The sequence below is a fragment of the Oreochromis niloticus genome, unplaced genomic scaffold (genome assembly GCF_001858045.2).
Source record: "Oreochromis niloticus isolate F11D_XX unplaced genomic scaffold, O_niloticus_UMD_NMBU tig00007510_pilon, whole genome shotgun sequence".
NCBI lineage: Eukaryota > Metazoa > Chordata > Actinopteri > Cichliformes > Cichlidae > Oreochromis > Oreochromis niloticus.
The window spans coordinates 1,369,689-1,387,515 of NW_020328614.1; the positions used below are offsets into that span (position 1 = coordinate 1,369,689).

Here is a 17,827-nt window from a genome sequence, read left to right on the forward strand (position 1 = left end):
CCTTTCTCAGTAACCTGGGTCTATTTATGTTGTGGTGCTTCCTCCTTTTCTTCTTTACAGAGCAGGGTCACTTATTAGATGTTTCTATGTCTCTTGATATCCAACATTTCAAAACAAAATGACATTAGAATTGGTGAGCTTGCAATGTTACTTTTCCTCAGCACCTCTTTTGTTTTAGCATTTAATGGATGAAGACAAATATGGATGTATTTCATAAATTATGTAAACAAATATTTATCTATATATGAAATGTGAGCAGAACCTGGATGAAGCTCATGCTGCTGATCACAAACAGAAACGAGACAAACTGAGAATTCACTGCTGCTATAATTTTTCACTGTTAGCAAGTTAATAATGTTAAAGTCTTCTTCAACCTGAGCCAATCACATCACTGGAAATGTGGAGGCATATTTCTGCAAAGAAACAGCAAGAGTGAAGCTTGTGAAGGTGACCGCCAACCTCTACAGATCTGCTTGTATAGGCTGCAGCTGCTTGTGCAGCCCTGAATTGGATAAATCGATGGATGTATAGATAGAAATGCTATTAGCACCTGTAGCAGCAGGTGGGACAGATGATAGGGTAGTATGATGAACTCTAGCTTGGCACATGATAACTACAGGCTGCGGCGCAGTAAAGTAAGCCCCGCCCTCACCAACCACACAGTGTGGCGACATGGAGTTCAGCCAGTGAAACACTTCATGTGTTAAACTTGTTAAAGGGGAAGTGATGAAGCTGAAGGCGTCTCGCTGCTGCTCAGACTGATGTTCAGTCGTCATCCAGACACGATGAAGACTCCGTGTGTCTCTCTGCTCCTCGGTGAGTCAAACTCAGAGCTGCTGCTCATTTATTCATCAGCATTAAACTGAATGGAACCTCTGCTACACACAGCCGGGAATGTGGGAAATTGTGATGCAGGACAGACACAGACACTAAATCCACACTGTGAAATCTAATTAGCTCCTAGAACTAAAAAACTGATAAAACTTGTTGCCTCAAAAAACAGAGTAAAGCTTAAGATGATTATATTAGGACAACTTATTCATTAAGTGTACAGTTCTAAGAATAACTTGATGACTGTGTAACACTGATTGTTCACCCACTGACAAACATGTCAAGTTCTGCTACATTAAAGAACAACTTGTAGTAACTTAGATTAATATAACACTGTATGCAAATGTGATTCAAAGAGAATGGGACTACGTCAAGTGAACTAGTACACTACTTTCCAGGGCGCACTGTGGAACACTTTATTATATGTTATATGTTATGTGTAGGTCCTGTCTTGTTATATCCTGTATGTTACCTAAATGTTGTGCATCTGCACTTTATTGTTGTCTATGTCTACGCATGGGACAGTGTGAAACGTAATTTCAATTCCTTTGTATGGCAAGTACATCTGAAGAAATTGACAAATAAAACTGACTTTGACTTTGACTTTGATAATTAACAACACTTCTTGTAATGGTGTTTAAATCAGCCCAACTTTTACTTTGAAATGTAAAACAATATAACATCCTGGACACTGTTCTGCTGAACAACAACAGTTATACTGTCATCATTGTTACGACTGCTGGCTAAGGGTAAATGTAAATACAGTAAGATCATAATTCACGATGGCAGTAATGACACCCGGTTACGCCAATCGGAGATCACTAAAATCAATATTGAATCGGTGTGTAACTTTGCCAAAACAATGTGGGACTCTGTAGTTTTCTCTGGTCCCCTCCCCAATCAGACCAGGAGTGACATGTTTAGCCGCATGTTCTCCTTAAATTTCTGGCTGTCTTCTCTCCTCCTGCTACCCCCCCAAAAACCCATCTCCATTGAGACTGTGTCAGCTCCCAAACAGACAAAAAAACAAACAAAAAACCAGCAACAAACAACTTAAACATAAAAAATAAAGAAAGAACAATACAGTATCCACATCTGAACCAAAGAGTAAAACTATGAAATGTGGATTATTAAATATTAGGTCTCTCTCCTCCAAGTCTCTGTTAGTACATGACTTAATAATTGATCAACAAATCGATTTACTCTGCCTTACAGAAACCTGGTTGCAGCAGGATGAGTATGTTAGTTTAAATGAATCAACACCCCCGAGTCATTCTAACTACCAGAAACCTCGAAGCACAGGCCGAGGGGGCGGTGTGGCAGCAATTTTTCACACCAGCCTATTAATTAACGAAAGACCAAGACAGAGTTTTACTTCATTTGAAAGCCTGATGCTTAGCCTCGTCCACCCCAGCTGTAAAACTCAGAAACCAGTCTTACTTGTTATTATCTATCGTCCACCTGGGCCTTACACAGAGTTTCTCTCTGATTTCTCAGACTTTTTATCTGATTTAGTGCTCAGCTCAGATAAAATAATTATTGTGGGTGATTTTAACATCCATGTAGATGCTAAAAATGACAGTCTCAACATCGCATTTAATCTGTTATTAGACTCCATCTTACTATTCGTCACTGATTGAAGAAAATAAGAACAACCCCAGGTTTCTCTTCAGCACTGTAGCCAGGCTGACAAAAAGTCAGAGCTCTACTGAGCCAACCATCCCTTTAACGTTAACTAGTAATGACTTCATGAACTTCTTCACGAATAAAATTTTTACCATTAGAGAAAAAATTACCAATAATCATCCCACAGATGTAATATTATCTACAGCTACTTTTAGTACCATTGATGTTAAGTTAGACTCTTTTTCTCCAATTGATCTTTCTGAGTTAACTTCAATAATTAATTCCTCCAAACCATCAACGTGTCTTTTAGACCCCATTCCTACAAACTGCTCAAAGAAGTCCTGCCATTAATTAATTCTTCAATCTTAAATATGATCAACCTATCTCTAATACTCGGCTATGTACCACAGGCCTTCAAGCTGGCTGTAGTTAAACCTTTGCTCAAAAAGCCATCTCTAGACCCAGCTGTCTTAGCTAATTATAGACCAATCTCCAACCTTCCTTTCATATCAAACATCCTTGAAAGATTAGTTGTCAAACAGCTAACAGATCATCTGCAGAGGAATGGCTTATTTGAAGAGTTTCAGTCAGGTTTCAGAGCTCATCACAGCAACGAAACAGCTTTAGTGAAGGTTACAAATGATCTTCTTATGGCCTCTGACAGTGGACTCATCTCTGTGCTTGTCCTGCTAGACCTTATATATATACATTTTATATATATACACATCTTCTTCCCTATGTTAATACTGTTCATATGTATATAGCGCTGCAGAACTGTACCCCCCCCCAGCATTTTACACTGAGTAGGAGATGCTCTGTATCTCATTGTACAACTGTATAATGACAATAAAGGCATTCTATTCTATTCTATTCTATTCTTAGTGCAGTGTTCGATACTGTTGACCATAATATCCTATTAGAGTGATTAGAACATGCTGTAGGTATTACAGGTACTGTGCTGCAGTGGTTTGTATCATATCTATCTAATAGACTCCAATTTGTACATGTAAATGGAGAGTCCTCTTCACCCACTAAGGTCAATTATGGTGTTCCACAGGGTTCAGTGCTAGGACCAATTCTATTTACATTATACATGCTTCCCCTAGGCAACATCATTAGAAGACATAGCTTAAATTTTCACTGCTATGCAGATGACACGCAGCTCTATCTATCCATGAAGCCAGGTAACACACACCAATTAGTTAAACTGCAGGAATGTCTTAAAGACATAAAGACCTGGATGGCCGCTAACTTTCTGCTTCTTAATTCAGATAAAACTGAGGTTATTGTACTCAGCCCTGAAAATCTTAGAATCAGAATCAGTCTCAGAATCAGAATACTTTATTGATCCCTGGGGGAAATTATTTCTTTGTTACAGTGCTCCATTATACACCAACATTAACAAAACAGACAACACGCTAACTAAGAATAGTACAATATATATATATCTATATATATATATATATACATAAGTCACAATAATAAATAGCAGGAAAGAAACATAAGTCACACAATAATAAATAGCGGGAAAGAACCGTGTAGTTGTGGCAGTAACCAGTATGTTAAGCAGATGCATTATACAGGGAGATGGCCACAGGCAGTAATGATTTCCTGTGATGTTCAGTGGTGCTTTTCGGTACTCTCAGTCTCTCACTGAACGCGCTCCTGTGACTGACCAACATGTCATGGAGTGGGTGGGAGGTGTTATCCAACATTGTCTTTATTTTGGACAGCATCCGCCTCTCCGACACCACCTTGAGGGAGTCCAGCTCCATCCCAACAACATTACTGGCCTTACGGATCAGTTTATTGAGTCTGTTGGCATCTGCGACCCTCAGCCTGCTCCCCCAGCATGCCACAGCATAGAGGATCGCGCTGGCCACAACAGACTCGTAGAAAATCCTCAGCATTTTGTGGCAGATGTTGAAGGACCTCAGTCGCCTCAAAAAATAGAGACGACACTGGCCCTTCCTGTAGAGTGCTTTGGTGTTTTTAGCCCAGTCCAGTTTATTGTCAATGTGGACTCCAAGGTATTTATAATCCTCCACAATGTCAACACTGACCCCCTGGATTGAAACAGGGGTCAAGTGTTTCCTGGTCTTCCTGAAGTCCACGATCAGTTCTTTGGTCTTTGCCACGTTGAGCTGCAGATGATTCTGCTCACACCACGTGACAAAGGAGTCGACCACAGCCCGGTACTCTGTCTCATCATCCCTGCTGATGCATCCAACCACCGCTGAGTCATCAGAAAACTTCTGAAGATGGCAGGTCTCTGTGCAGTGGCTGAAGTCCGTGGTGTAGAGGGTGAAGAGGAAGGGGGAGAGGACAGTCCCCTGTGGTGCCCCTGTGTTACTGATCACCTTGTCAGACACACACTGTGGGAGACGTACATATTGTGGTCTCTAGAAATATGGTATCTAACCAGATTCTTACTCTGGATGGCATTACCTTGGCCTCCAGTAATGCTGTGAGGAACCTTGGAGTCATTTTTGACTAGGATATGTCCTTCAACGCACATATTAAACAAATATGTAAGACCGCTTTCTTCTATTTGCACAACATCTCTAAAATTAGAAATATCCTGTCTCAGAGTGATGCTGAAAAATTAGTTCATGCATTTATTACTTCCAGGCTGGACTACTGTAATTCATTATTATCAGGATGTCCTAAAAACTTGCTGAAAAGTCTTCAGGTGTTTTGTAGTTACATTACTTCTGTAATCAAAATAAAATGTATTTATTGTTCAGTCTCCAGATCAAACAACACATTTGTTTTACATTCAAACACAGGAGCTGGTGTGTTGTAATATTTTAAGGATGCTTGTTTCCAGTCCAGGCATCACTGCCTGAATGACTGTCATGAATCGAGGTGATCCAAATGTAAGTGCAGCAGAAAGTCTTTAACTTCCCTTCAGTACAGTGGCAGTGGATGTGGGCTGGAGATCCAATGACCTTCGAACTGCAGTTCACTGACCGACCATCTGTGATGGAGGACTCATCTCTGCTGGTGTCCTGCAAGCACACAACCAGATTCTTTAGAACAACAACTTATTTGGGGCAATCGTGGCTCAAAGAGTTGACAATTTGTTTTGTAAACGGTAGTGGTGCAACGGATCACGATTGATCTGATATCCGAACCGATCCCACTCCACGGTTCGGTACGCACGTGATCCGAAGATTCGAAAAAGAAAAAAAAGTATGCGTATGGTGCGCGTGGTCAGTCTGTCAAGCGGTAGTTATTGTCAGCGCTAGCGGTCCAAGTAGCGGAGCAGAGGAGTTTGCAGCATTTAAGCAGCCCTTTGCTGCCCAGTCCGACCGGGCTAAAGCTAAAAGTTAATGGGGTGTTTAGCTGCAGACGGGAGGCCGTCGTCTGTTGTACAAAACAAGGAGTTCAAACGATGATGAACGTGCTTGAGCCACGCTATGATATCTCGTTGCGTGTCCACTTCAGTGACAAGATTAGTGATGGGTCGTTCGCGAACGAAATGGCTCTTAGAGCCGGATCTTTGAAGTGAACGACGCGAGCCGGCTCCTTATCGCGAGCCGTGGGGTGTTTTTTCTTTCTCTCACCCTCTCTCTCTCGCACTTTTTTTTCCGCTTCACTCCGCACGCGAGCCTTGTGCTTTGCGCTGGGCAGAGGGGGGAGGGGCGGTAGTTACAGTCGCAGTAGCACAGGAACAGAGCGGGAGGGAGAGACAGAGAAAGAGAGCCAGGGACAACAACATCACATTAAAAAGGTATAGTATTCATGATAAAGGATTCAGAAAGTTTATTCATGCAGGCCCATACGACAGAGAATATGCATCTTCTTTTTCATATCTTAATTTATATTTAATTGTGTTGTGGTTTGCAGTGTTTTGTGTTGTTTCATTTTAAATTTGTTTAAAAGGAAAAGCTGAAAATTTAAATAGTTAAAAGTTGAACAGTGACTAGTTGGTTTTTGTATTATATGATTTATTTATTACATTTTATGTGGAGTGATTAAATAAAAGTATATTTACGGTGGCCCCTACAGACAAAGCAGCACGTACAAACTTCAAAACACGTACAAACCCTGAAGCACGTACATACTCCAAAACACGTAAAAACTCAGAAGCACGTAAAAACTCCAAAACACATAAAAACTCAGGCTACATCCACACGTACCCGGTATTTTTGAAAACGGACATTTTTTAAAAATGCCTGCCAGGGTGGGTATTTTCGAAAACTCCGTTTTGGCATTTACAAGTGGATGTGGAAAACGGAGAAAACGCAGCGTCAAAATGTCCGCCTTTTTTGACGTCACACTGTGCGCCACGTTTTGTTTCGGTGAATTTCTACAATACTGTTACTGTTAATTGTACTCTCCGCAGTGTTTAAATGCTTACATATACACACACAGTTACTGTCCCTCCACACATACGACTCGGTTCTGCTTCTATGCCCCATCTTTGTTTACTATTTCCCACCGAGGCTTCTAGACTTCTGATTGGCCAACATTTCTACACGTTTAGGAATATATCGGCACCTGTTGTTTTGGCATGCTACTAGCAGTGTTTTCCTTCATTTCTGCATTTACATGTGGACGGGATTATTTTTTAAAATGAAAACGGAAAATCTCTGTTTTCAAAAATACCCGTGTACGTGTGGACGTAGCCTCAGAAGCACGTAAAAACTCCAAAACACGTACAAAAGACAACAGAAGTGCTCCAGAATGCTAGGCGCAGTGTTGAGCTTTTGTTACCTAGAGGCTACACAAGCCAGCAAGTACCAACGACCGGTGTGTGGTAGTAAGAGGTAAATGAACTTTTTTTTTACTTATTTGAATATATATGAGTGCTTGTGTATAAATACACAAACAATATACATATGCTTTCAATTGTGTAATTTAAGTGATCTAGGTAGCTCTGTTTTGGAAGTTCAGTTAACGCTAGAAATGTGTTTTAGAGTTTGCTTTTTGGAGTTTGTACGTGTCTCTAGAGGCCACTGTATATATTTATATATAAACACATATAAATAAAACCACTTTTTTTACATTAGTAATTCCTTTTGTGCATAATTTTATATTATTGTAATAATAAATTAATTAAAGCAACAAAACAACCTGAAGAGCCGGTTCGGAGCCGAAAGAGCCGGCTCTTTTTAGTGAGCCGAGCCGAAAGAGCCGGTTCTCTAAAAAAAGCCGGAAATCCCATCACTAGACAAGATCCAAGCATGTATGAGCAGGAGAAGTTTAAAGTTATGGCTGAACTGTCCCAGGCATCTTCTGTTGCTCAAATGGGTGGAGCTCCAGGGCAACGGAAAGCCACGTGACCGTGACCGCTCATCATATCACAGCGGAGTGGTAGATACAAAGCCCTGTACTGACCTATAGATTACATTAGATTAGATGAAAAATTATTTATCCCTCGGTTGGGTTCAAACTGAAATTCAGTTTCCAGTAGCACAGCACTGACAGAAGCTGCAGAATGTGAGCAGAAATATACCATATATACACATATATAAATACAGAGTATACAAAAGGGATAAATAGAATAAATAGGAATAAGAATACAAGGGAACGGCACACTTCAAGTATTGTGAGTCTATTACACCGTTGGATATTAACAAAAACTATTGCACAGTGAAAAGGCACTACAGCTACTTGTTCCCCCTCCTCTGTCCCCGTTTCCCCTCCAGCGAGGAGTTAAACAGTTTGTTGGACTGTGGGACAAAGGACTTTTTAAGTCTGCTGGTCCTTGACTTTGGGAGAAGCAACCTGTCACTGAACAGACTCCTCTGGTTGTTTATGGCCGTGTGCAGAGGATGCAGAGGCTGCCCAGCATGGTCCATAATGTCCATATTGCACCTTAATTTGTTTTTATATAAGTGCGTGGAATGAGTCTTCAGTTGAATGTTTTTTTAATAGACAAAAAAATACTTAAATAAGTAAACAGCTAGTAGAATTTTTGTCTTTTTTTTCTATTTTAGCTGATCCGATCGGTGACTTTAAAACCGTGATCCGATCCGAACCGTGAGATTTTTGATCCGTTGCACCACTAGTAACCAGAAGGTTGCTAGTTTGAGCCCCGACTTGGACTGTCTCGGTCGTTGTGTCCTTGGGCAAGACACTTCACCTACCGCCTACTGGTGATTGCCAGAGGGGCCGATGGCGCGATATGGCAACCTCGCCTCTGTCAGTCTGCCCCAGGGCAGCTGTGGCTACAACTGTAGCTTGCCTCCACCAGTGTGTGAATGTGAGAGTGAATTGTAAAGGGCTTTGAGGGCCCCGAAAAGCGCTATATAAATGCAATCCATTATTATTTGCTTTATTAAAACATGTTTTTCTGCATTTGCTATGGAACATAACTCAATTTAGACTGAATCTCAGGCTCCACCCCCACCAGAGAGGTGACATTCACTGATAGCTCTGACCACCACCCAACACACAATAATGTCATGAAAGCACATTTTTAAAAAGGGCTCTGCAAACATGGCCAATAACTTATTCTGATGATCTGCAGAATAATTTGGGCACAAAACAAATTTCACTGTTTAAAAACTTGCAGACTTCACTATATACAGTGCAGACAGTGTGGACCCTCTAAACTAAGTCTGTGGGATATGAGCTTTGAATAAATGCAGACCAAACTGTCATTGTTTGTATTTACTTACACAGCATGTCTTGTAGGATTAACTGGAATCATTACCAACAGCACAGAGCAGTCATAGCTCAGGTCTAATAACAGAAGACAGGAAACCAAAGCACAAATAAAACAGCAAGTAAAACAGTTTGATCTAAAGTATGATTAAAGTTCAGCGTGATTAATATAAATGTGACAGCTACTAATATATTGCGGGAAGTAAACTGTGACCAAAATACTTCCCACTCAGCTGATGTCTTTCTGTCCAACAGCTCCTTTTCTAGACTTGTAAGAGTTTAATGTCATGTGTATAAGTTGCCACAAAGAATTAAAATAAATACAGAGGTTAAGAAGATGCAGGTCATATGTTACATTTACATTTATATAAAGCGATAGATCTTTCAGCCCAATTCTACTTTTTCTGCATAATCCATCATACAAAATGTAATCAAATGGAAAAGTCTCTTTTTAAGACTTTAAATCTTTTAACTTTATGCATCAAGCAAAAATTTAATTGTATGCAACATTCTCTGACTGGACGAAATTTGTTTAACATATAAACCTATTTTCTGCACATTCCAGCACATAAAATAATTTTTTTTTTTGTGTTTACACTCACTCTTTCAAATAGATGCAAGTAAAATACAGCAGAAAATAAATCAAATCAAAGACTAGAGGTCCTGTTGCTCTATTTTCACCTATAAAGCTGGACTGGGGTAGGCGGAGGTTTACCCTGGTGCAGGTGTGCCACAGCGGTCAGTTGAAGAATCTGCGAGTTTCTCTGTGAGTTTCCCATTACGTCGTAGCGCACTCGGTGCTTGCTTGGACGTTTAGGGTTTTTTTTTTTGCTGTAAAAAGAAGTTTTCTTCTCACGCACAATGGACACTAATGTTTTTGTCGCTTTTTATGGAATCAAACTCAAAGTAAGGTCAGTACTTCCACGCTTTAAACGCTGCACGCTCATACTCTCTCCCGCACTCGATATATTATCCATTGTTGATCTGCACACAGCTGTTGTCACGAACGTCGCACTCGCTTATGTCAATGTCATGAGACATTCTCGCAAAAAATCACGGTTTTAGTAATGCAGTAATGCAGCGTTCCTACGTGAAAGTAACGGTAATCTAATTACCGTTGTTGCAATAGTAATCCCTTACATTACTCGTTACTTGAAAAATGTAATCAAATTACAGTAACGCATTACCCATCTCTGGTTTTAACCCTTTAAATCCCAGTTTCTTTTCATGAGAGTTTATTTTAGCCCAAAAAAACCCCAAAAAACCCCATAAAACTTAAATATTTTCCATAAAACACATTGGCCAGCGATTTGTCCGCCTCCTGTATGTGTAGGTGCCAACAACCTAACAAAAGAACAACAACAAAAAACGAAAACATAAAACCTTTGTATATTTTACACAAGAATATATAAGCATGAATTAATAAACTGTCCGCAACTGATGCGTAATGACACCCACCTTATTCAGGTTGTCGACACCTCCGTTGCATCGCTTGTAATCTCCAATGATCACGGGCTTTCTTTTGTCTTCATCGGTGACCTCCGGACTGCGACGCTTGGTGCTGAGCAGAAGCACAGTTTTTGCCCTGTCAGGGAATGTAGGAGACGAGTGTGTGCTTTTTTGTAAAGGCAAAGGTGTATGAGTAGATTGCGCTCCCTCTTGCCTGGCGCAAAACAGGTGGAATTTCAGGCTTCTTCTGGCAAATTGTGCCCACAAGTGCCAGTTTCCTCTTCAGCAGTTCCTCTGCCAGTGCATATGATGGGAAAAAATTATCACACGTGATAACGTGTCCCTGTAGCCCCTCGGTCATTTGCAGCACCACCCTCATCCCCTGGTTAACTTCGGGTCGACCGCCAGCTGCTATCCCTGTGTACACCTGCAGCCGCCAGGCGTACGATGTTTTCCGCATCACATGCTGCCCAAATCTTGATGCCATATTTGGCTGTTTTTTTTGGCATGTACTTCCTAAAGCTGCACCTGCCTTTGAACGGGACCAGGTGCTTATCTACAGTAAGGTCTCGGTCGGGGCTGAACAGCATCATCAGGCGTGATCACGTAGCCTAAAGCAGATAACTCGTAAGCTGGAGAGGAAATGGCATGTCACAAATTTAGAGGATCATCATTTAGCCTGGAGAAATAGTTTGCTGCTTTATAAGAAAGCCCTCCGCAAAGCCAGAACATCTTACTATTCGTCACTGATTGAAGAAAATAAGAACAACCCCAGGTTTCTCTTCAGCACTGTAGCCAGGCTGACAAAAAGTCAGAGCTCTACTGAGCCAACCATCCCTTTAACGTTAACTAGTAATGACTTCATGAACTTCTTCACGAATAAAATTTTTATCATTAGAGAAAAAATTACCAATAATCATCCCACAGATGTAATATCGTCTACAGCTACTTTTAGTACCATTGATGTTAAGTTAGACTCTTTTTCTCCAATCGATCTTTCTAAGTTAACTTCAATAATTACTTCCTCCAAACCATCAACGTGTCTTTTAGACCCCATTCCTACAAAACTGCTCAAAGAAGTCCTGCCATTAATTAATTCTTCAATCTTAAATATGATCAATCTATCTCTAATAATCGGCTATGTACCACAGGCCTTCAAGGTGGCTGTAGTTAAACCCTTACTTAAAAAGCAATCTCTAGAACCAGCTATCTTAGCTAATTATAGGCCAATCTCCAACCTTCCTTTCATATCAAAAATCCTTGAAAGATTAGTTGTCAAACAGCTAACAGATCATCTGCAGAGGAATGGCTTATTTGAAGCGTTTCAGTCAGGTTTCAGAGCTCATCACAGCACAGAAACAGCTTTAGTGAAGGTTACAAATGATCTTCTTATGGCCTCTGACAGTGGACTCATCTCTGTGCTTGTCCTGCTAGACCTCAGTGCTGCATTTGATACTGTTGATCATAATATCCTATTAGAGCGATTGGAACATGCTGTAGGTATTACAGGTACTGCGCTGCAGTAGTTTGTATCATATCTATCTAATAGACTCCAATTTGTACATGTAAATGGAGAGTCCTCTTCACCCACTAAGGTCAATTATGGTGTTCCACAGGGTTCAGTGCTAGGACCAATTCTATTTACATTATACATGCTTCCCCTAGGCAGCATCATTAGAAGACATAGCATGAATTTTCACTGCTATGCAGATGATACGCAGCTCTATCTATCCATGAAGCCAGGTAACACACAGCAATTTGTTAAACTGCAGGAATGTCTTAAGATAAGATAAGATGGCCTTTATTAGGTCTTTATGTCTTAAAGACATAAAGACCTGGATGGCCGCTAACTTCCTGCTTCTTAATTCAGATCAAACTGAGGTTATTGTTCTCGGCCCTGAAAATCTTAGAAATATGGTATCTAACCAGATTCTTACTCTGGATGGCATTACCTTGGCCTCCAGTAATGCTGTGAGGAACCTTGGAGTCATTTTTGACCAGGACATGTCCTTCAACGCACATATTAAACAAATATGTAAGACTGCTTTCTTCCATTTGCGCAACATCTCTAAAATTAGAAATATCCTGTCTCAGAGTGATGCTGAAAAACTAGTTCATGCATTTATTACTTCCAGGCTGGACTACTGTAATTCGTTATTATCAGGATGTCCTAAAAACTCGCTGAAAAGTCTTCAGTTAATCCAAAATGCTGCAGCAAGAGTCCTGACAGGGACTAGAAAGAGAGAGCATATTTCTCCTGTTTTGGCTTCCCTTCATTGGCTTCCTGTTAAATCCAGAATTGAATTCAAAATCCTGCTCCTCACATACAAGGTCTTAAATAATCAGGCCCCATCTTATCTTAATGACCTTGTAGTACCATATCACCCTATTAGAGCACTTCGCTCTCACACTGCAGGCCTACTTGTTGTTCCTAGAGTATTTAAAAGTAGAATGGGAGGGAGAGCCTTCAGTTTTCAGGCCCCTCTTCTGTGGAACCAGCTTCCAGTTTGGATTCGGGAGACAGACACTATCTCTACTTTCAAGATTAGGCTTAAAACTTTCCTTTTTGCTAAAGCATATAGTTAGGGCTGGACCAGGTGACCCTGAATCCTCCCTTAGTTATGCTGCAATAGACGTAGGCTGCCGGGGATTCCCATGATGCATTGAGTTTTTCCTTTCCAGTCACCTTCTCACTCACTATGTGTTAATAGACCTCTCTGCATCGAATCATAACTGTTATTAATCTCTGTCTCTCTTCCACAGCATGTCTTTCATCCTGTTTTCCTTCTTTCACCCCAACCGGTCGCAGCAGATGGCCGCCCCTCCCTGAGCCTGGTTCTGCCGGAGGTTTCTTCCTGTTAAAAGGGAGTTTTTCCTTCCCACTGTCGCCAAAGTGCTTGCTCATAGGGGGTCATATGATATGATTGTTGGGTTTTTCTCTGTATTTATTATTGTGCTATCTACTGTACAATATAAAGCGCCTTGAGGCGACTTTTGTTGTGATTTGGCGCTATATAAATAAAATTGAATTGAAAAATTGAATTGAATTGAATTGAATTGATGTCCAGATGTCCCATACCTGGCGGAATGTAGCCAACTTGTCATTGTGGCGTCTAGGTCGGGAGAGCTTGTCATCAAATCGCATTGCCCTGGAGATGTAACAAAACCTTTTGTGGGACATCCTTGCCCGGAAAATGTTCCAGCCCGATTTTTCGCTCCAGAGGCTGATGGTAAATTCATGTTTTGACCGGTAAACGATGAGCCCCACATAAACCTGGATTTCGTCTATGTCCAAAACTCGCCAGGCTTTCATTGTGCGTCTGCCGTGGGGGTTAGTCAAGGCAACAATATGATGCATGATCTCATCTTTGAGGAACAACATGAAGCTGGAGATCGGGTCAATTATCTGGGCGGCGGTGTAGTGGGTAGGTCCTGGAATAAGCCCCATGGCTGCTGGGAGGTAGCGCAGCGTCTCGGTACTTGTGGGAGACCATACTATCTTCCCGTTTTTCGTGGTCTATCCCGCTGCTTTGTCATGCATCTCCCCTTCGCTCTCATCTCCAGAAGACGATTTCGAAGAGGACTCCAGCTGATCAGTGTGCATGGACGAATCCTCTACATCATCACCGGAATCTTCGGCGGGTGACAAAGAGCGATCAGCTGTCAGAGCGCATTAGGATATCCACAACTTCCTCTGTGTTATAGCGTGCCATGGCTAAAATGCCTACTCCCGCGCTACGGCTTATTCTTATAAACTCTGCTGGAGTGCACCTGCATAAACAAACTGAGCTTGAAATAAAAATAGTCTAATTTGTTTTTTTTTTCTTGCTTTTATATTAGATTTGTTTGTATTGCAGTGTGGACTTAAAATAGAAAAGACTTGTGACTTTAGACACAGAAATACTTTTTCTAAAGTTAGAAACAGACACAAACACGTTTGTGTTTTAGGCAAAAAGACCTTTATTTATTTTTTAAAGCACTGCTGCAGTTATCCAGCGTTAAAAGTGACACATAAGCCGTTGCAGAAAGAGCGAAAAAAGTGCTGCACGTTTTAAATGTGATATAATGGCGCCACCTGCTGGTCAAATAAAAACATTACAAATTTAAGCCCCCTACTCCCTAGAAAAATCCTTAAGTCCAGAATTGCATTTGTTTATGTTATTATAAATTTGGGGTGAAAAATAGCACTTATAATGGTTTTCAATGGGACACTTTTTGTACATAGGCATAAAGGTGGATGCATTTCCGTAGCTTAGCCATTTTAGGTTAATTTAATGAACTTACACCGCAATTAGAAAAAAAAAAAAAATTAAATTGTTTGATAAATTTGGGTATATTCCACTTAACACAGTGAAGATGATTTAAACTCAAACAATGCAAAGGACACAAAATGTCCTTAGGACCCTCCAAGGGGACCTAAACTAAAACATTGTAACTTGTGTACATATTTTTACACACACGCATTCTCATCTATGGATGCACAAACAGAGTTTTCAGATATTTTGGTTTACAAGGTTACAAAACTCACTTCACTGCTAGGCAGTCTGATTTACAAGTAGGGATGGGTACCGGTGTCCGGTGCCATGATGGCACCGGTTCTGACATAAACGGTAGTAACCAGACCGAAAAGCAGCGCACATTTCGGTGCTTTATTTCGGTGCTTTTTTTTTCCTGAGCCAATTCTAGCCAATCATTTTACGTTTCCGAGGATAGTAGGCGGGGCCAGGTACGTACGTTCTTTCAGAGCAGAGCTACAGATTAAAAATGCCCAAGGCAAAGCGGTCAAAAGTCTGGCTGTACTTCACAGCAAAAGATGCAAACTCAGCAGCCTGCAACAAGTGCTTTAAGCTGATACTGTGATACTGTCAAAGGAGGTAACACCTCAAATCTGATGAAACACCTGGCGACACATAGCAGGGGTTTTTCAAAGCCGAGAAATTTGCCGTGTTTGATAGCTTGCTGCGAGACCTCACACCGTGCACATCTACTGCGGGTGTGGTGCCTGTTAGCGGACCTGGAGTTAGCAACATCCCCCCAAAAGAGTAGAGTCCTGGCCCCTAGCCCTGTCAGCGTAGCAGAAATGATGACGGATGATGATGGCAGCAGCAGCAGCCGTTCTCCTCTGCGTGAGTAGCTTCATGTTGTTCGTGTGTAATTAACGTTGAGTACGCTAACCACATTATTGCATTAATGCATGTAAGGTGAACTAGCAAACAGCGTCGTAGTTACATGCGGCTGTCTTCTTGTTTGATGGCAGATACTCCCTTCACCCTGGCCAAAAAGGCTAAAATGACCAAAGAAAAAGTGGAAAACAGTTAAACATGAGAGGTTTTTGGACAAAGTTTGTGTTTTTTCCATTGTTTAAGCACTGCTTCCAGCCAAGAGTGAGACCATATATGCCCTATAGCTGCAGAAAAGGCTAACATTGTTATCTTTTTACAAAAAAACAGCTGAACATGAGAGGTTTTTGGACCAATTTTGTGTTCTCCATTCTTTAAGCACCGGTTTGAGCACCGTTTAAGCACCGGCACCGTTTCAAAAGTACCGGTTTGGTACCGGTATCGGATAAAACCTAAACGATATCCATCCCTATTTACAAGTGCAAAATATTTATGAGCACAATTTGAACCAAACCTAAAATGCTGTTCCTAGTGTGGGAACTCTGTCTGATCATTTGATGTAACAACGTGGTTTATATCCTTTCTGACATAAAGCCTGGTGATGTTGGACGTTAGTCACATCAGCTGACTGCAGGTTGGAAAATCTGAATTGGTTGTTGGTTTGGATCTGTGTGTGACAGGGTCTGCTTGTTTGTGACCTCTGACCTCTAGTGACCTCTGTTCTCCTGTTGCAGGTGTGTGTGTGCTGCTGCTGTCTGCACCGACTGTTTCTGCAGGTGAGTTGATGAAGTGAAAACAATCAGTGAGACTCCAACAAGAACACAAATACACTTACTCTGTGTGTGTGTGTGTGTGTGTGTGTGTGTGTGTGTGTCCTCCAGTGTCTCTGTCTGTCAGTCCAAACCTTCAGCAGTTCTTCAGTGGATCTTCAGTGTCTCTGAGTTGTGTTGATGATGGACAGACAGCTGATGGATGGACAGTGAAGAGGACCAGAGGAGGACTCACTGAGGACTGTGGAGCAGCTGGTTCAGAGTTTAGTAGGTTTAACAGTTCCTTCTGTGTTTTCGGTCTCTCCACTGGTGGAAATTTCCTGTGTGTAAGCTCATCTGGACAGCAGAGTGATGAAGTCTCCATCAGTGTCTCAGGTACAGACAGATGTTCCAGCTGTGTCTCTGTTTCTGTCTGTTTCTGTGTCACTCTGTTTGTGTCTCTGCTGGACAGAAGGAGGTGTGATCCTGGAGATTCCTGCACTTCCTGTCATGACAGGAAGTGATGTCACTTTGTACTGTACACCCAAAGAGGGAGAAAGACGAAAATCTTCCTTCATCAGAGATAATGTTCCACTTGGATCTGGACCTGAAGGAAAGTGGATTCTCTCTAAAGTCCAGCGGTCTGATGAAGGTCTCTACTCGTGTTATACTGATATTCATCCACGTTCTCCTCAGAGCAGACTGAGGGTCAGAGGTCAGGGCACTGACATCACTTCCTGTTTATAGATACAAACCAGCCTGGTGACCTGATAATGAACTGACTGAACCATCTTCATCATCTCTCCTGTAGATCCTCCTCCCACCACAACCTCTCCTCTTCTTCTCACTACTTTCCCTCCCTCCTCTTCCTCTCCACACTCTTCCTCCTCCCTTCCTCTTTATCTCCTGGTCCTCCCTGTAGTCCTGGTCCTGGTCCTGGTTGGAGGTGTGGTCCTGTGGAGGAAACAGAGAGGTATGTCTCACCTGGACTAACCAGGTAACCCCTTTAACCTGAGGCTCTCTGAGAGTGACAGTCAGACTTTACTCTTGGTGATTTGATGGCCTACTTCCTGTTGCTAACCGAGATGATGCTCAGATCTGCCAGCTAAGCTCCACCCTCCATTAAGCTTCGCTCATTCTGGAGGTGAAGGTGTTTCTAATGGTCGATGGTGGTGACGTCCAGACACCATGAAGACGGCTGCGCTGCTCGTCTTCGGTGAGTCCCTAAATCATTGGCTCGGAGTGTGAGACACACCATAGCTGACCTCTGAGCAGGTTCTGTTGGAGAGTTTCTGTGGCCACGCTGTGACCATTAGTTACTGCATAGCTGACAGTAAACATCCTGGATGATGCTGGAAACAAATTCTGTGACATGTTTGAATGAAAGCTGAAGATGATGTGAGTCGCTGGCTACGGTGGCCCTGAAGTGCAAAC

General features: G+C 41.7%; 1 protein-coding gene across 1 annotated transcript; it reads left to right on the forward strand.

The window, feature by feature from the left end:
* The first annotated feature begins 659 nt into the window (after positions 1–659).
* LOC109196984 (uncharacterized) lies at positions 660–17,827 on the forward strand. Its single transcript, XM_019351771.2, has 5 exons — positions 660–816; positions 16,379–16,420; positions 16,526–16,789; positions 16,866–17,108; positions 17,205–17,827. Exons 1-5 carry the CDS (start codon positions 762–764, stop codon positions 17,384–17,386), a joined length of 786 nt encoding a protein of 261 aa, XP_019207316.1. The 5' UTR covers positions 660–761; the 3' UTR covers positions 17,387–17,827.